This window comes from Dermochelys coriacea, chromosome 2, assembly GCF_009764565.3.
Source record: "Dermochelys coriacea isolate rDerCor1 chromosome 2, rDerCor1.pri.v4, whole genome shotgun sequence".
In the NCBI taxonomy this organism is placed as follows: domain Eukaryota; kingdom Metazoa; phylum Chordata; order Testudines; family Dermochelyidae; genus Dermochelys; species Dermochelys coriacea.
The window spans coordinates 195811025-195831202 of record NC_050069.1 but is presented as its reverse complement, the minus strand read 5'-3'; the positions used below and the strand labels follow the sequence as shown (position 1 = coordinate 195831202).

The 20178-nt window shown below is 45.1% G+C and overlaps 1 protein-coding gene and 1 long non-coding RNA gene across 3 annotated transcripts in view; one reads left to right on the top strand and one right to left on the bottom strand.

Moving 5' to 3' along the window:
* Positions 1 to 272: 272 nt before the first annotated feature.
* LOC119850852 lies at positions 273 to 11527 on the bottom strand. Its single transcript, XR_005291050.2, has 3 exons — positions 10722 to 11527; positions 2220 to 2334; positions 273 to 1107 (listed from the first exon to the last, which is right to left on the bottom strand). It is a non-coding gene; the product is annotated as an uncharacterized LOC119850852 (long non-coding RNA).
* A 6358-nt stretch (positions 11528 to 17885) lies between these two features.
* The window catches only part of STT3B (STT3 oligosaccharyltransferase complex catalytic subunit B), a 72961-nt gene continuing 70668 nt past the window's right edge, over positions 17886 to 20178 (top strand). Inside the window, exon 1 of one of the 2 annotated variants that reach the window (XM_043508990.1) lies at positions 17886 to 18424. In XM_043508990.1, the coding sequence (XP_043364925.1) occupies positions 18141 to 18424 (284 nt within the window). In that variant the 5' untranslated portion in view covers positions 17886 to 18140. The remainder of the gene's footprint in view (positions 18425 to 20178) is intronic. The other variant, XM_038389558.2, reaches the window with a different exon arrangement.

The following is a 20178-nucleotide window of genomic DNA, read 5'->3' as shown; positions in this document are numbered from 1 at the left end:
CCCCTTCCCCAGCCCTGAGCCCCTCCCAGAGCCAGCACCCCGTAACCCCCTTCTACACCCCAACCTCCTTCCCCAGCCCTGACCCCCTTCCCAGAGCCAGCATCCCATAGCCCCTCCTGCACACCAACACTGTACCCCATCATGGAGCCCCCTCCCAGAGCCAGCACCCTGTATCCCCTCCTGCATTCAAACTCCCTCCTGGAGCTTGCACCCCTCAACCCCTCCTGCACACCAACCCCCTGCCCCAGGCTCAGCCCAGAGACCCCTCCCGCACTGCAAACCCCTGAGTCCTAGCCCAGAGCCCGCACAACCTTAGCTGGATTGGCTATCTGGTTGGCTCTGGAGATCAATTTTATTACTATGATAACATGACATACATGGCTGTCCCAATCTAGGCTATATATTAACATATCATATAGATAACCTGTGGCATAGTGTGCATGTGGAAGGAGCACCCAATCCATTAGCCTCTGAAAGGTTGCAGACACTTCATGCAACCCTATTGGTATGTTCAGAAAGTGGTACAGTATGAAGGGCATGGCAAATGCCATCTTTTCCTTGGATTCTGAGGTAAATGGAATCTGTCAGTAGCTTTTTGCATGATTGATTGTGGACAAATATCTGGCCAACCCTGAGCCTTTCCAGTAGCTCATCCACTTGTGGCAAGACTTATGCATCAAACTTGGAGGCTGGGTTTGCCTTGAGGAACTTGATGCAAACCTCGTTGTGCCATTGGGCTTTGAAACAAGGACTATGGGGCTTCGTCATTCACTGTGGAATTCCTATACTATGCCCAGGTCTAGCATTGTTTGGAGTTTGGTCCTGATGATGTCGCACATCTTCTTTGGCAGTAGTCATGGGTTCTCTCTCACCATCTGCCCAGGGTAGGTCTGAATGTGATGATAGGTCAGTTAAGTACACCCATGGGAAGGGTGAAGAATACCTGAGGCAATGCTTGTACAGCAGATCCATCTGGGCTTTTTGTTCAGCCCCAAGCTTCTACCCCAACTTGATAGTGTTATCAGCCTCTGTTATCAGAATCTCAAGTCCTAGTCCAGGGTCAGTGGTAAGGTGGATGATGAGGAAGGCTTCTCTGTCACGCCAGGCCTTAAGTAAGTTGACATGTTAGATGTTAACACCTCAAAAGGCTCCTGCCATTGGGTCAATAGCCTGGTCTTTCTCATGGGTGTCAGGTGAACCCCCGCTTTAGGGATGCTAACCCACCGTCCCTCCACCTTCTGCTTGAGGCCTTGCTCCCCCCCAGAACTGCCCGACCTCCTCCTCATACTGACCCCAGTTCTGCGGCAGGCCCAGACTGCCAGCTGGAACTGAGCCCCTACTGGTTTCAGGGTAGAGGAGAGGGAGGGCGGGGCCTCCTGGCAGAACATGGGCATGGCAACAGCCTGGGTCAGGGAGGCTTAGCCTAACCTGGCCTTTATACCCACCGCACATGGTCTTTATGCTCAGCAATAGCAGAAGAACTTGGTCCCCCAGCTTGAACTCTCATAACCAGGCTCCACGATTGTACATCACTGCCTGACATTGTTGGGCCTCCTGTAGGTTCTTACAAGTGAAGGCTCCCAACTTTTTAAGCTACTTCTACAACCTTGACATATTAGACAAGGTTTTCTCCTTGTGGTCCCTGGCTTTCCCAGGACTCCTATAATAAATCAAGGGTCTCCAGGGCCTGTCAACCAATTGAAGGGGGAGAAAGCTGTGGAGGCTTGGGGAACTTCCCAGTTAGCAAAGAGTAGTGGCAGGTAGGAACAGTTGATCCTAGTGTTAAGGGTCTCTGATGACAAATTTCTTCAACCTCCCCTTGAGTCTTGTTTAAATGTTCCACCCAAGCTTTCAGTAGACAGATGGTAGACAGATGTTTTTATCTTGTCTATCTTCAGGTGACAGCTCATTGTGAATCCAAGCAATCTTATCCACAAAAGCATTTGAAAATGCCTCACAGCAAGAAATACTTAACTCTGCTATTGAATGCAAATAACCTAGATTGACCAAGTGGTTAAACACCAGCAATGGGAATTAATGTATTCTATGGTACAGTCAAAGACATTTTTCTTCAATTCCTCCACAGCCACAGTAAAAGATTTCAAACATTCTATGCCTCTCTTAATTAGATTTAAGCAAGATTTTCATTATAATTTCATTCCTTACTGCTTCACTTGCTGCAGGTTATCAGAATACCATGAGGATCTACAAAGACGCACCTGAGATAGAGGTCATTTAGGAGCCACTTGGTATTGATGGTCAGGGACAGAAGTTCATTATAGTCTCCCACCAAACCAGTGATCTGTCAGTAAGAAAGCATTCCTCTTCAGAGCCCTTTAAAATCCAACAGATTCCATTAACTTCCAAGTCAGACAATAAAACAAGCTCTCTGCACCAAAGGTAAGGTGCACTCCAGCCTCATCATGCAGGGGGTAAAATCAGTTCATAGCATGAATATAAATGCCACTATGTTTTATCTCTTACCCCAGCCAAAATACCAGCACCATAGTATAGCCAGAGGGACAGTCCCATGATTGTGACCTGGGACAGTTCTACGGATGTCATGGTAGCTAGAAGATCCTGAGCTAAACCAGGGGATTTTGCATGCATGTGGACAATGAAGCTGCTCAGAACAACTAGTATCTGTGGCTCCCTTGCCACTGTGAGAGAGAATTCTGTCAACTAAAAGTGTACAGTGTGTTAGGACTAAAAGGATATTTTTCAAACATTCATAGATGGCTAACCAGATATGTGGTGCATATTTCCTTGTGATATATACACTGTACACTAGTTTTGAATAGCCAACACACCAACCACCATTATTAGTGTCTCATTTATAATTCAAGAACACTTCTCAAATCTTCAGGGAGAACAGAGACTACTCAACCCAATGAAAGTAGGCAAATGCCTCACTTCTGTGTTCTAATAGACACACAAAGGCCAGAATGCAATTCAGGCCAAATTAAATATTCATCATTTGTAAGATCATAAAGCATCTCCACATTCAGTTTCTTAAATAAACCATAGGTAAAGTAATTTGCATAGCAGTGCTTTGGTGAGATATACCCTAACTCTGGTTAACCTATTAAAATGCTGTGGGGTGATTTTAATACACGGTGGTGGTTAGGGATGAGAAAAGGTTTCAAAGTGAACTTGGTTGCAGAGCATAAGTATATATAATTGCGACATTAATAACCTACGTGCACAGGCATTGACTTCCCAGGCCAGTAGGAACCAAGTATGTTATGGATTTCATACACTCCTATTCCATGGAGGAGGTAAGCTAAGTAGATACAACTCTAAGACTCCTGGGGAGTTTTGGCATCTGCTCCTAAGAAGCTGAGTAGGTCTGCTTTTCTGTCAAGAGATTAGGTATCACAAAGTTGGCTGCACAAACAAAAGGGTAATTAGAGAATACAGTGGCAGAGAAAGTAAAATAGTGAAATCACATTTTTAAACCTATTGGGGATCTGCATTTCCCTAAAACTCTCCTAATCTGTAATAGAGAGAGAAAATTCCCTGAAATCATAAATTAATATGATTCTGCACTGCATATCTGGAAGCATTCAGGGTTGACCTTGTGGTTCAGAATTTTTAGCACTATCATATTCCAGAACATCATGGTATTATGCTGGCAGTAAGTGCTTATAATACTCTAGAGAATCTGGCTGATCTACTATAGCATACTCCATCTCAGCTAAAATAAAGAATTAAATGAACGACCTTATAGCTCTCACATTCGGTACTCACAGCTTTCATGATATCTGGGTGTGAGGACCAGTAGTGAATGCATGAGACACATTCTGCTCATCTGTGATTATGCAGGGAAACATTCCCCTGCCCCGCACACACACACACCTCTAATTAAAAGAAACCACATTAAACCTTTATGTGAGAGTTTGGGGTAGCAGCACTTCACTCTAAACTACAAGAGTTAGGTAGGAGGTAGAAAACTGGGACATTGCTGCATTCTCCTTAGCTTGACAAGTTCTCTGAATACTGTTACAACGGTGTTTGAACACTTTCTTCTCACATGCCAACGTGTGCCCTGACACGGTCTGAATTAAAGGAGAGCAAAAATTCATAGTCTAATAACGTTCATTAGTCCTTACCAGTCTCAGATACTCACCTCACAAATAGGAAAAGACTGGCATGCATAATAATTCAAATATCAGTAATTAACAGCCCAGATTAAAAAATGGTTTAAGATTTTCACATAAATCATATTCGTTGTCTGCAGTAAAAACCATAGTGTGTGTCTCAGCTTAAAAAGGAAGTCACACCAAGGAGATGCAAAGGGAAGAGACTCAGCAAATTAAGAGTAATGGCAAAGATGCTAATGCTTTTATTAGTACCATTGATTAATTGTTTGGAACCTTATACATCAAGACTGTTAGAGTCTTCAAAAGAAAAGGGATCCATTAACCTACCGATTCCTGAATTTATTCTTGACATTAATATACTGCATAATCTAGGAAAAGACAGTAGCATGAGTGTAAGTTTATAGACTGTAAGCTCTTTGGGGGCAGGAACAGAGTCTTATCAGTCTGTACAGCACTTAGCAAACTCTAAATGTTATATAAACAAGACTAGTGTGTGTATGTCAAAAGAATTAGGTAAAGTAAATCACTTTTGCTAGTCAGCAAAACAGTATCACAATGCAAATGACCCAGTCCATGCATCTCAACAGACTAGTTGTTGACTTGGAGGTTAAAGTAGATGAGTAACGGAAATCAGACCCTTGATATACGTCTCTCTTATACTATTGCAGTTAAATATGGAGCTGGAATTTTGTTTCAGTCAAGAGTCCATGAAGAATTAAATTAGCCCTTGTGCCTATATTTTGCTCACCATGACTCTCAATATCTTTTCTGGGTGTTGTTTTCAACACAGTTTGAAGCCCTATCGAGTACATGACTTTTCCCTGAAAAATTATAAAAGCCTTCAATGTCACAGATGGTACAAATATTCTGGCAAACCATGCCTCTGCTCTTCGGGCTGAATCCTGCACAATACGGAGAACTTTCTGGGTAGTTCTGAGAACCCTCAACTCACAGTGAAGTTACAAGAAGTCCTCAGTACTTTGAAGGATCAGGTCTTTATTGAGTAAGCATCAGAAGTAAGCTTAAGACCCTGAACACCATAAAATTAGCAAGTAATATGGGCCCAAAATTTCACCCACTTTAAAATGACATATGTTGGGCAATATCCTCTAGATACTAAAGATTTCTTTTTTACAATTTAGTCTCCATGACAGTGAATATTTTTTAAATCATGAAGATAACAAAAATGTCTGAACTTTCTCCTCTGCTCCAGCAGCAACCACTACTAATAAACATTCGTAGAAGTCTGCTGCATAACTTGTGTCAATACACATTGTGACAGGGTCGGGCCAGATGGCTACAGGAGAATAATAGAAGGCAGATATATTAGCCCCAGATTAAGTACGTCCCTTTTCCCTGGGTAAGGTAACAGGGAAAGTTCCAGAACAATCAGGAGCCTTCTGGAGATAATTAAGTCAGACAGGCTGATTAGAACACCTGCAGCCAATCAAGAAGCTGCTAGAATCAATTAAGGAAGGCTAATCAGGGCACCTGGGTTTAAAAAGGAGCTCACTTCAGTTTGTGGTGTGCGTGTGAAGAGCTGGGAGCAAGAAGTACTTGGAGCTGCCAGTGAGAACGTGTACTGCTGGAGGACTGAAGAGTACAAGCATTATCAGACACCAGGAGGAAGGTCCTATGGTTAGAATAAAGAAGGGGTTGGGAGAAGGCCATGGGGAAGTAGTCCAGGGAGTTGTAGCTGTCGCACAGCTGTTCCAGGAGGCACTCCAGACAGCTACATTCCACAGGGCCCTAGGTTGGAACCCGGAGGAGAGGGTGGGCCCGGGTTCCCCCAAAACCTCCCAACTCCTGGTCAGACACAGGAGGAGTTGACCTGGACTGTGGGTTCATGAAAACGGTCAAACTGAGGGCTGCCGTGAAGCTCCAAGGCGAGCAAATCCGCCAATAAGCACAAGACCCACCAAGGTAGAGGAGGTACTTTGTCATAAAATATAAAGAAGAAAAAAAAGACATACTAATTTCATATCATATATACCTGAAAGAACAATTAAATATACACAAACACTCTAAATACATATCTCCCCAATGAGTGCTGATCACTCCATTATACCACTCCATGTCATGGAAGGCAGTATGGGCTAGTGTTGGAGCACACATCTAAGAAGTTTTGAATGATCTTGCAGAACTTTGTGCTTCAGGTTCCTTATGTGTAAAATGAGGATAACAACAGCCTATCTGTGAGGAATAATTAGTATTTGTAAAGCATTTAGAAATCCTCAGATGAAAGACACCCATATAAAAGTAGAAGTGTAAATGCCATAAAAGGAGTAAATAATAGATATGACAAGTTCTGTAGTGTGTAATGCGCAGTCAAGTTCCTCAGAAAGGGTTGCTTGAGTTACAAGATTGTTTATTACATGACTCTTTGAATTCGTGAACATCTACCTCGCATTGGCTGATTTCCTTCCCTGAACTGACAAATAAACTACCCCAAAGTCACATCACATGACTGATGTCTATCTTTCTCTCACGCGCGCACACACTTGTATACTGGTTTAACTGCCTTGGCCATGTTCTCATATGTGCAACGTCTCTCTGAATCTAGTTATAATTATAAGCCACACCAGAAAAAGTGTAATCTTTTCTATCTCTCCAAATTGTGTGACTGTTTTCTTTTGGCAATGAGACTGTTTGGTAAGCTAATGTGAGATATTAGATGAGTTTTCAAAAACAGTTTCAAAAAACTAACTGGCATTTATTGATTTACCTCAGTCTCCCAAGGCTCAAGTACAGAACCTCTTCCCCGCCACCCTCTCAAAAGGACAAAGTGACAGATACAGCAGCAAGCTTTAAACATTGTGGGATTAATTTCCTCAAAGCAAGACTTTTTATAATAAAGATTCAACTTATCTGAGATAAATAATTTACAACAATAAAAGCTGAGATACCTGCACATTGATGTAGAATAGCTGTAATTTTGGGGTCTAAAATGAACAACATTCTTCATATAAGGGATTCCCTGAGATATAAATCTATCAGGCATTACAGAATATTTTAGAGCCATATACTGCCTTCACTCCATGAGCAGACTGAAGTCACTATACCGTCCTTAGTAACCGTTGCGATGTAACTCAGTCTTTGTGTTATGAGCCCTTAAAATCAGTTGATGCAGTTACAGTGTCCAGAAAATTGACATCAACAACTTAAAGTCACTGCTGAATTCAAGAATAACATTTCAGATCTATTTGTGACAACAGAATGAAATTACACCATCCTCAAAGTGCCCATAAACTCTTGCTTTGTATTGCATTCTGGTTCTTGTTCACTTCACAACAAAATCACATAAATTCTTTTGCAATTCTGATGCAGTTAGCTGATTAGTTCTGTGCAGCAGTTGCTTAGTAAGGAACTTACTAACTTATCAGAAAGGAACTTAGAAAATGCAAAGAAAGATGACACTATACAGTCTGAGATACTAGTAATAGAAATATTCTGAAGACAATAGGGCTAGTTATATTTAGGCTACAACCCCGCTTAAGGACAAAGCTGCACAGAGCTTGGAAAGGTAATTTTTCAAGCATGGGGAATTCTTTGCTGACATTACACTACATGATCTTCAGAATTTTTCCACATGAATTAGTTAATGGACTAAAGACAATATCTTTATTACTATGGTAGTACTTTCCTGAGCTAAACAACCTGTCAAAATAATTCAGAATTGTTGGACTTTGATCAAATATGTCCATATTTTAAAGGTGACCTGCAAAAATAAAAAAAAATCCATTTACTTCAACAATTGTGAGGAATGTATCCATTAATTAGGCTTAGGGTGTAGAAAGAACATTCACTCCTTAAACAGCCCACTGAAGCCAATGAAAAGACTCCCCTGACTTCAACAAGCTTTGGATCATGCCTTCAATTTTTTCCCCCTTTTCAAGAACACAAACGTTGCCAGGCACTGTTCTTCTGATACCACAGCATGCACTTTGCTATGATGTCACAGCTATCACAAATAAACACTAATACATGGTGTGGCTCCTGCACCAAACTCCTGATCCTGCTCCCATTGGAATTTGTGGCAAAACACCTATTAATTTCAACTGAACAGTCTCAGAACCCTATATTTTAAGAAATTATCTTACTCCATTCACCCATAGGCTATCTTCCAGGAGAAGTACTTGACAGCTTTGATGTCATAGCATGATGCGTGAATGGGAGCCTAGGAACCATGATTTCAAAGGACCTAAAATAAATACAACCGATAAGAATTTATTTATATGCTAAATGTTACTATTCACTATGCTTGATAGGAGTATTTAGTAGATATTGCCAAGAAAATGGTATTTACATGTTTTTATGTGCTGGTCACATTGAAGCCCTTCCTTAAAAACATTAAACAATTTATAATATGAACATTTTGTAATAACACTTTTCTAAAGCCTCTATCAATGATAACCAAGTTATGATTAAGGCGCTTACTAACAATACTAATGACAAGCTACCACAGCTCTTCAAGACAGGTACCCCAGAGATCTGTGTAACCCACACACCTTCTGGGTGTGGTGTTCTGTCCCATCTAGTGGCATTGAGACCACTTAAAAGAGAGAGAGGTAAAATGAGTCTGCTCTACAGCCTTAGCTAAGAGCCAGTTACCTTTTAGCTCATGCTGTAGAGGCTCATGCACTAAGCTCCAGAGGTCCCCCAGTCGGATCCTGCTTGCTGCCGACCAGGGTCTGTCGGCATTACAAGAGGGGGCTCATCCAGGATTTCAACTGGGAAGACTCTGAAGCTCGGGATGCGCTTCCTCAGCTAGGGGAAGTATGTAACCCACAAACCTCCTGGGTGTGGTGTTCTGTCCCATCTAGTGGCACCAAGACTACTTAATGAGAGAAAGAAAATGAGTCTGCTCTACAGCCATTTGGCTTTTAGCTCATGTGGTAGAGGCTCGTACACTAAGCTCTAGAGCAGAGGTGGGCAAACTGCGGCCCGTGAGCCGTTTTAAGCCAGCCTGTGAGCTCCTGCTGGGAAGCGGGATCTGGGGCTTGCTCTGCTGCGGTGCTCCAGCTGGGGCGCCGGGTTGGGGGCTGCACCACGCGATCGGCCCCGCTCCAGCCGGGGCACCAAGTTGGGGGCCGCACCAAGCGGATCCCGGAAGCTGTGGCATGGCCTCGCTCTAAGAGTCGGGGGCCGCTCCACACATAGGAGCTGGAGGAGGGACATGCCACTGCTTCCGGGAGCCACTTGAGGTGAGCGTCTCTCGGACCCTGCACCCTTGAGCCTCTCTCCACGCCCCTGCCCCAGCTCTCCAAACCCCTCAATACCAGCCTGGAGCACCCTCCTGCACCCCAAACCCCTCATCCCCAGCCCCACCCCATAGTCCGTACCCCCAACCAAAGAACTCACCCCCTCCTGCACCCCAACCCCAATTTTGTGAGCATTCATGACCTGCCATACAATATACCCTGATGTGGCCCGCAGGCCAAAAAGGTTGCCCACCCCTGCTCTAGAGGTCCCCGGTTCGATCCTGCCCGCTGATGACCGGGGTCTGTCGGCGTTACATCTGCTAGTCTGAGAGGTTCCATTGCATATACATGTTGAGGACGGTATCCATTAAAAAAAAACAAAAAACAACAAAAAAAAAACCTGTCTAGTGTTAGAATTACCTTGGTCATTCTGGCAGGAAAAGGGACAAAAACCAGATACACCCCAGAATAGCCCAGTGACTAGGGCACTCATGAGGTAGAGCAGGGACTTAAACAGGGATTTCCTACATCTTAGATGAGCACCCAGACTGGGCTATTAGCCATTTACAGATTCTCTCCCTCTCTCTCAGTTTCAGAAGGTCTCAGGTTCATTCTCCATCATAACTAAAATTCCAAAACCTCAATTTTTCAGGAAACCGAATTCTTGTTTTCTGGTTAGCCCTACTCAGGGGCTAGCTAGAGACAGGAGAAGGTGTGGCCAAGGCTTCCTTATGCTTATGTGGTGATTCCCTGCAACTGCAAAGCCCATAGGGGATGGGGTGAAGTGCACATTAGGGCACCCTAGCCTGGGGGAGAAGGGGAAGAGGACAAACCACACCTGCTAACTAGTACAAAAGGGGAGCCTGGAGGGAAAACTACAAAGTACTCCTGGGGGAATTCTGAACCAAAAAAATTAAAAATTCTGTGCCAAAAAAATAAAAATTCTGCACACACAATTTTAAAATTCTGCACACTTTGTCAAAAAAAACACTACATAATCACACGAGTTTTAATTATTTTGGTAATTTATTTCAAAATACCCATCAGCAAGTATGTCTGTAACAATACAGATACCCCCCAAAATTCCCCCAGGAGTAGAGAGTTAAAAAAAACCCCTGTAACAACCTAGTTCTTGTTTCCCTGCCCCTTGGCCTCCCCAAGCCCAGCCAGTGGACCAGTCACCAACAACCCCTCCCCTCCAGAGCCCAACCATGGGACCCACCCCAGTCAATAAACCCGAATCCCCTACACCCGCAGATACCTAGGCTGCGCGCACCCCCACGCCCGGCCTAGGTACCTGCACCCTCCCCTCCAGAACCCAGCTGCAGGCCCCCTGCCCAGACATCCACCCCCGTTCCCCTCAGAGCCCAGAGGGAGAAACAGCCTGATGCTCAGTCCCAGATTTGTGTGGAATTACCTGTGCGCTGCCGCCGCCTCCTTCCCCCAGTGTGTGCTGGGAACTGCAGCTGCCGGGAATCCCTCTGGCAGTGTCTTCTATGTGCGAGCCGGGCTCTGCCACATCCAGTGGCCCCTAGTGGCAGCGAGCAGCAATGCAGCCCATTTCTGTGGGGGCAAAGAAATTCTGTGCAAAAAACATTAATTTCTGCAAAACTATGCATTGTGCAGTGGGGCAGAAGTACCCCAGGAGTAACAACGGGAAAAAGAAGGAGCAGGAGCGGAACAATGGAATGGTAGCAAAATAAAAGAAGTAGAGAGACAAGTATCAAAGGGAAAGGGAGGATATACAAAATACAGTATAGAAGAAAAGGAAAGTTTGGAGAGGAAAAATACAGACAGAAAGAGGAAAGCAAGAAATAAACAACTGGGTCATTTAACAGGGAACAAGACAGCAGTGATTAGGGTTTTGAAATTTACTTTTTTGACAACATATTTTCTACATTTCACAACTCAATTTTAGAGATTGGAAAAGGGAAGCTATGATATAAAATTACTGGCAATGAGATTTGAGTCAAAATGTTGCTGTTAGACATAATGGTAGATTAACGCCCTGTCTAAAGACAAAAATTGCACCAGTTCAACTAAAATAAACTGAAAAAATGTTTATAGTTAAGTTGGTGCATACTCCTTTGTTGACAATGTTATATCAGTTTACAAATGGCTTATATCCATTTAGTTTGGATTTAAGTGTATCTGCATTAATTGGCATGAGATTAAATGAAAATCAATTTTAGTTAAAGCAATGCTGTGTGTGTGTGTGTGTGTGTGTGTGTGTGTGTGTAGAAAAAGCCTGTGTGTGTGTGTGTGTGTGTGTGTGTGTGTGTGTGTGTGTGTGTAGAAAAAGCCTAATACAAAAGAGTTTCTTTTTTGAAATGCATGCTACTACTGCCCATAATTTTCCCTGGGAATTTCAAGCTTTACATTTTTGTTGTTGTTTAAATAGTGCTATACATTTTTTAAAAACAAATATAAGCTTATCTAGTTATTTAACTGAGTTCTTCACCATGGCACAAATCCCTTTTTGTCAAATTCATTTATACAGTACCATAATATTTAGTACACTATTGTTGTTACATCTGTTGCTCTAGTCACCTGTAAAAGAAATGTCTTGAAGCGTAAGATTATAAAGTTAAGACAACTAAAGTCGTCTCTTACAGGACAAGTAGGAATTTTTAAAAATGACCAGCTCACCCAGGTCAAACTGGAACTGCTCTTTGACCATATAGCTTACTACTACAGCATCTTCTCCTACTCTAGACAGCCTCGTTTGATTTTTTCTTTTGATTGTGATAAATTAATTAAAAATGCAAGATAGACCTGCTTGTCCACTTTCTCCAAGATGAATTTTGTTTGACATTTTGTCACAAGTGAGCCTGGTGTCAAAGTGCACTGTAGATCAGCTGGAGAATGAGTTCTGATTTTACATTTTCCTGACTGTTTACAGAAACACAACTTCTGATATTCTCCAATTTTAACAACTCTGCCATGATCCCAATTGCAGCATTCATTACCTAATACTACAGCCATCAGAGTACTATAACTCTACCCTTAAGGAAATGTGAAGATTTTAAAAACACAATAAAAATGGGAAGGGGGATATTTCAGTATTCCTCTGAATCCTCATAACAGACAATTGCTCTACTGCATGAGAAATTGTAAATGGTCATTGGGCAAAGAAAGAACCAGTTGTCCACGATCCTTAGTGCTGATCTTCCATTAAAAAAAAAGAAGCCCTGCAAGGATAAACCCAAGGTAAAGATTTGTAAGGAGATGGAGGGAGCAGAAAGTACTATTTTTGGTGCTTACATGTTCACTGAAGTAAATCAGTCTGTCACATCAAGATACACCCTCTACTGGAGAATTGTATTATGGGGTTTTTTGTTTGTTTTTTTAGAGAACTATTTATTTTCCTTTCCTAACTACTATGATCCTGTGAGTCTTCAATGTCCTATTTTGTTATCTGTTTTACTATGAATACTAATATTCTTATTTCATGCTCCAACTTGAACAGAGCAATTCAAGTATATAGCTACAGATACACTAATGAGAGCTTTTAACAAAAATATGCTTTTTATTACCATTGAAATTCATTGATTAAGCTCTGAGATATTCAGAGGTCCAGACTTTTGAACAGTTTGAAATAGAGTAATTTATTACTAGGGATCAGAAGACACTCTACCTTGTGTCAGCCTTCAAATTAATCAAGTTCTCTGGGCTTATCTACATGCAAAAATTGTATAGCTTTAACTGTAATGGTATAGTTAAAGCAGTACAACCCCACTAGCCTGGCTGCAGTTAATACAGATATAAACATGTGGATACTGGTATTCCTTATTCCAATAGGCTTAAAGGGATAAATTATAGTAGCATAATTGTGTTCATATTAGGATTTGTATCAATTTAACTGTTTTAATTTAAAAAATATCATATGCCTAATCAAAATAATTAAACTGTGTAAACCAAGCCAAGAACTGTGTAAACCAAGTTTCTGATGCTCTGTGTACTTTTCCAGGCTGATTTTGATCTATAGAATCCTTTCCTGGACTCTCCACAACCGGGAGGTGGGGGTGGGAAAGGGGAGGGAAATGAGGGGATGAGGTAGGAAAGACCTCCTATACCAGTGGTCTCCAACCTTTTAATGCACAAGATCACTTTTGGAATTTAAAATTAACCCAGGATCTCCCCCGCCTCTTTCCCAAGGCCCCACCTCCCTCCGTCACTCTATTCCCCCCTCTCTCCATCACTCACTCTCCCGCGCCCTCACTCACTTTCACCGGACTGGGGCAGGAGGTTGGGGTGCGGGAGGGGGTGCAGGCTCTGGGCTGGGGTTGAGGGGTTCGGAGTGTGGGAGGGGGCTTTGGGCTGAGCCTGGGGCCGGGGTACAGGAGTGAGGGGTGCAAGCTCTAGGAGGGAGTTTGGGTGCAGGAGGGGGCTCCAGGCAGGTACAAGGGATTGGGGTACAGGAGAGAGTGTGGGTTCTGGGAGGGAGATTGGTGCAGGAGGGGCCCCGGGTGGGTGCAGGAGACTGGGGTACAGGAGAGGGTGAAGGGTCTGGAAGGGAGTTTGGGTGCAGAAAGGGGCTCCGGGCTGGGGCAGTGGGTTGGGGTGGAGGAGGGGGTGCGAGGTGCAGGCTCTGGCCAGGAGGCGCTTACCACAGGCTGCTCCTGGCCAGTGGCGCAGTGGGGCTCAGGCAGGCTGCCTGTTTGCCGTGGCCCCATGCCGCTCCCGGAAGCGGCTGGCTCCTGGCATATTTCTGCAGCCTCGGGGGGGGAGGCTTTGGGTCTCCGTGCGCTGCCTGCACCCGCAAACACCACCCCCGTAGGTCCCGTTGCCCAGTTCCTGGCCAATGGGAGCCACGGGGTCCGTGCTGGGGGCAGGGGCAGCGTGCGGAGCCGCCTCATCCTCCCCAGGAGCTGCAGAGACGTGCCAGCAGCCAGCTGCTTCCTGGAGCGATGTGTGGCCATGGTAGGAAGACAGCCTGCCTGAACCCCGCTGCACTGCCGGACTTTTAGTGGCCCGGAGATAGCGATTGACTGGCAGAGGCTCCAGGATCGACCAGTTGATCGCAACCGATGGGTTGGTGACCAGTGTCCTGTACACACCACCATCATTCCTTTAAAGCAATATCTCTACTGCATCACTGCCAGGAAGTGTTGCTGCCAAAAGATTGGATAGTAACTGTTAATAGCAAATCATCTCACCAGAAGAATGGAATTAGACTGGTTCAGAAATAAAAATCAGTCCATAGCAGAAAAAGATTGATACTGGCAAACTTTCAGACACATTTGCTCTTTGCTCATGAACCAATTAAAAAAATCTGGGAGGGAACATTGGAACAGGGACATTCAGTGTGTTTAACTTCATTTCCCTCAGACATATTATTGGCCTATTAGAACATGACTAGCAAAGCAAATTTATTATATTAAAAGCTACATTAATGTTTTTTAAAGTATGCATACATTTGGCAGCACTATTTTGTAGTTTTCTCACAGTTTTCCTGGACCTTAATCTAAAATCCCCCACTCTATATAGGCTTTTGGAGCAATAGCATGGCCAAGTGATAATTAAAAAAAATTACACACAGCTTTAAATTTAGAGACTTAATGGCTATTTGAAACTCCCCCCCATTTAGGACTAATATTAAAATAGCTTTTAAAATCACTCTATTCTGGAGCAAGCAGTGCATGTGAGATGAAGAGGTTAACAAACAGGCTTGATACTTAGTTATGCTACATAAAGCATCATATATCAAACAGTAAAATAACTATGGCTGAGTTCAGTAAGATCCATGTGGAGGGCTCTTGTGCCGTGCATACAAGCCTGCAGGAAGGGGGTGTGTGTCCATTTTAGAAGTTATTTATCTATTGATATACAATATTGATTGTATATTATCTTTTTTGTGGTATTTGTACAGTAGTAATTATTTGAATTGTTATACAAATTACATACATTCTCTTGTTCTGATGAGGACAGGTGTTGTGTCAGGATTTGGATGCTTTTTACTATATGCTCAGCTTCTTTACTGCTACCAAGCACCACAGTAAAATAACTCAAATATTGAGGAAAAAGTAATCAAAAGTCCTTCCTGGACAACAATATTGTCTTCCACTTATATAGCATCTTTCAGCTAAGATCTCAAATTACCTACAAAGGAAATTATTCTTCTCTTAACAGCTGGGGAACTGAGACACAGAAGGCAAGAACTAATTTTGAACATGTAACTTGAAACAGCTAGGGCCTTATTTTCAGAAGTGTGGAGCATAAATAGTAACTGAAAGGGAAGCTGCAAGTACTCATTACCTCTGAAAATCAGGCCTTTTGTGTCTCAAGTTGAATGCCCAAAATTGAGGCACCAAAACCTGGAGGGATCATTTTGGAAAATTACACCTAAGGGAAGGCCACATAATGAGTTAGTGGTACAAGTATTCAACAGTGCAGAAGCCCCATGCATTTTCCTAAACAGCGCCTACTCTCACACTATATTTCATATAAAGAATGGAGGATCTTCCTCTGCTTCCATTTCCTTGATTAGGATCACAGCAGCAGGACTGGTTATATAGTTTGCAGCAGTGCAGGCAATCTCACATGCTCAAAAAATCAGGCCCCCAATGAGTCAGGCCCCCAAAGTTAGTGAACATTTAAAAATAGAAGTTTTCTTTTAAAATTTGCCTCCAAACTTTGTTTCTGCTATAAACTATTTTAAAAATGAAAGCTGAACTTATGCAATTATAGGTCTTCAAGAAATGGGACTTTAAGAAAGACACTAAATATTGCAAGACTAGCAAGTCACAACAGCTAGCAACACTTCACAGTGTTTGGGAGGCAGATTCCCCCCAACTCAACTGGAGACACAATGCACTTGCTCTTCTTCTCCTCACACTCTCCCCAGGAGAGGATAAACATGTGACAGATGTGTGATCCGGTTGCTTAATTACACCGCTGGAAGGCACCCAGATACTAGGTTGAAGAGGTTTCAGAGTAGCAGCCGTGTTAGTCTGTATTTGCAAAAAGAAAAGGAGTACTTGTGGCACCTTAGAGACTAACAAATTTATTTGAGCATAAGCTTTCGTGAGCTACAGCTCACTTCAAATGCAGTGATGAAGTGAGCTGTAGCTCACGAAAGCTTATGCTCAAATAAATTTGTTAGTCTCTAAGGTGCCACAAGTACTCCTTTTCTTTTTAGGTTGAAGAGCACAGTCTAAAAGCCTATACACAACAGAACAAGAGGCAGGGGAGACTGGGGCAAAACCAGGCATTGAGTTGCTTCCCTCTCCAATTCTCCTGCCAGAGAAGATCAGGCATATCTCAGCTGCCATTTGTGCTGGAACTACTGATGCTGGGTATGCTTCCACACCCCCTAGCTTGAAGAGGTTTCTATTGTATACAGAATTTGCCATTTGGTTCAATGGCTTTCAGCATTCCTACTATAAAAAGCGTTTCAGCACCCCAGCCAACTGGAGATAGACACGGCCTGAACAGGAGTTTTTGCCTCACCCTCCCCATCTGCAGCCAGAGGGGGGGCAGGCAGGGCTACCGACAGTAGTGTCAGTATAATAGGCGGCGGCCGAGGTGGGGGAACAGTTCATTCTTGGGGCTAGGCCCTCACCCCAAGCAGATGGGGAAACAACTCCTGACTGCTCCTGCCACACTAGTGCCCACCAGGGAAGGCACCAAACTGCATCAGCTTCACCCGCACACGTCTCAGCATTCGCTGCCTTGCTCCCTACAGCTGGTCAGAGCAGGCCCTGGCTGCCTGGGCCAGGCAGGGCGAACCAGCCACAGAGCACAGCAAACCAAGGCAAGTGGCCCACAGCAATCAAGCCGAAACTACAACTCCCAGCATGCCGCGCTCCGCCTTGCAGCGGACGAGCGGGGACTTCCCGCCGCGTCCCCACCCTATAGGCGCTGCACGAGCCACCGGACAGGAAGCAGGCAGCCCTAGCACGATATTATCAACACCAGCAATTCCTAATCCCCAACTACCTCACGAGACAGTTAAACTACGCCCTCCCCGCCGCTTTAATAAAATTGGTGGAAACAGCCGCCAATCACATGCTTCCACTTCGCACTGTCGCTTTCTCATTGGTCGCTGTTGGTAAAGCCGCCTCTTCTCCTGTCACGCCTGTCCTGGTTGGCTGAGACAATGGGCCTGTCCCTGCCCCATGGAAGTACCTGTCGCTCTGTGACAGGTTGACAAGGAGGACCTGACTGAGAGGGTAAGGTGGAGATTGGTTCCTCTTCCTCCTCCCCTTTCACCCTTTCCCTCCTCTCTCTGCCCCCGCCCCTCTGCTAGCTCCGCCCTCTTTCAGATGGGCGGGGGAAAGGGACTCCCATTCATTTATCCTCACGCCTCTTCTGATTCGCCTGCGGCTTTAGGCCTTCTGGTCGTCTCATGGCTCAGCCTCACCCCACGGCCTCCGACGTCATCTCCCGCGACGGTTTCCCCTTGGCTCGCTCGCGCCCGGCCCTCCCCCACCTCTCTGCCTCGCGCTCCGCCGCGGCCACCTCCCACCCACTCGTGTGCAGCCTCTCTCTGCCTCCCTCGCGCCCCACCCCGCCTCCCGCCGGCTCCTCCTCCCCCTGCCCCCTCTCTAAGACCGTGGCCCTTCCTTTCCGCTCCTCCTTGCCCCTCCCCCAGCTCGCTCGCGCGCGCGCGCGCGCGCTGCCCCGGCCGCTCTCTCTGCCTCGCGCCGCACTGGGATGTTGACGGCTGCGTCTGGAGGCAGATTCTGGCTCGGCGAGGCGGCGGCCGGGGGAAGCCAGTGAGGCAGCCCCAGCCCCGCCGTAGCGCTCAGGGAGCGGACGGACCCTCCCTCTTCTCCCCCCCCCTCCCCCCCGCGCGCTAGGCGGAGAGACTGCGAGGAGCTCGGGGTACAACATGGCGGAGCACTCGGCGCCGGACCACAGGCACAAACCCGCCAACTCCGCCGGCTCCTTGGCGCTGGGGAATAGCCGGCCCGGGACTGGCAGCGGCTCCTCCGCGGCGGCTGCCGGCGGCCCCCCGGCGGGTGGAGGCGGCCTGTCGGGGGGCCTGTCGCAGCCGGCGGGCTGGCAGTCGCTGCTCTCCTTCACCATCCTCTTCCTGGCCTGGCTGGCCGGCTTCAGCTCCCGGCTCTTCGCCGTCATCCGCTTCGAGAGCATCATCCACGAGTTCGACCCCTGGTGAGTCGCCGCCGGCGGGGGTCGGGGCTGATCGCTGCGCTGCCCCTGGGCTGGGCGATGAACGCGCTGCCCCCCGCCCCCCCCCCCAGTGTCCTGAGCTGCGCAGGCGGGGCGCTGCCCCCCAGTGAACGGCCCAACCCGGCCGGGCACCGGCCCACGGGGCCGCTCGCCCACTTCGCCAAGTTGAGCCGCGCCTGTCCCCACTGCCGGGGGGCGGGAACCGCGAGAGGACGCGGTGCGGCTGGGCTAGGAGCCAAGGGGCATCAGGTGCTGGGACACGCGAGGTGAAGGGGGCCGTGGGCCGAGCAAGGAGGCGCAGGCAGGCGGCGGGCTGGGAGGCAGCGGGAGCCGAAGGTACGGCACAGAAGCGGCAATACGCAGCCCATGTGTGTGGGCTTTGTGGAGCATGGGGAAATCGGTGTAATGGGAAGAGAGGTGTTAAAATGAAACTGCCTTTTTCCTTCCTGTGCGTTGACTTTTGTATGCTGCAGCTAGGAGAGGTGGTACAAAATGCAGTTTTTTGTGGCAAGGGAAAAGTTGTGGCAACAGCAGGCAGGTGGGCTGTTGAGTTACATTGGAGAAATTGAAATCAGTATGATGGATGACATAAGTCGGTGCTTTTTTAAATGAACTAGAGTTTCATATGAAGTCCTTCTGTCACACTGTTGTCTCCAGATGTGCAGTAGCACTCCATAGTATTCTTTCATTGCATTCCTTTTTGACCAGGGCCAGGGAGGGAGGAAGATAAGGATTGCACCTCAGGAAGTAAATCTTCATAAAAGTGACTGGTGGCATTACAATAAAATGGGTGACACTGATTTACTACCAGATATTTCAGAGTGCCCAGGTTTTTTTAAGCTAAGGTTTCTTAGTGTTTGCTTTCATTTGTATGTAAAGATATTTGGGAATCTTTAGAAAATAAACTGGATTCTTGTGTGTTGGAGGGAATGGAACCATGTTATGCATAAGATCAAGAAATGTTGCACTAGTTTCTGTTCTAGTCCTTGCAGCAAGGTTTTTGGTTAAGAGGAAGACGGCAGGAGTGTGGGGAATTTTTTTGGAGAGTATGGCATTGAAACATTGTATCTTGTGTTAGTTGAGACCATTCTAGGAAGTTTCCCCGTATTTAGATCTTTAAGTAAGATATTTTTGCATTGTTCATTTGATTTTCATTTTTTTTTTTAAACAAGCCAAAGTTTTAGGTGTGAGGTCTCTTATGGTTGATCATTTTGAGGGAAGGACATGCTTTATGTTTTGAAATACTGAGTATACGTTTTATTGTTGATTTTATAAAATGTACATTTCGATTTGCACACTTGAATATTCAGTTTGGGTGCAACTTTTATTTCTTATTTAGTTTGCAAATTATGGTATTTAAGGGCAGAGGTAGTGTCCAGAGAAGTAAAGAACATCAAGAAGGCTTTGTTCTTAAGCATTGTGTTAAATCATTTTAATGCAAATTGAGTACTGAAAAAACAAAAGTAAAGGATACTCAGAAGTTCAAGCATTGGCCTGTTTATAAGAGTGTTTTATTGTGTAAATGTAAATAAGTGAAATTGAAATGCAAATCTAAATTAATATAAATTAGAGATGAAGGGATTTATTACGTTTGGTGCATCTTCTGATACTTTAGAAATTGTCTTCTATCTATCTATCTATATATTTTTTTGCTTTTCTGTTCTAAATTTAGGTAAAGGGACTTACACTTTGGAATAGTTTCCAACTGCAATAGATTTTGCTGTCAGGAAGTTTTT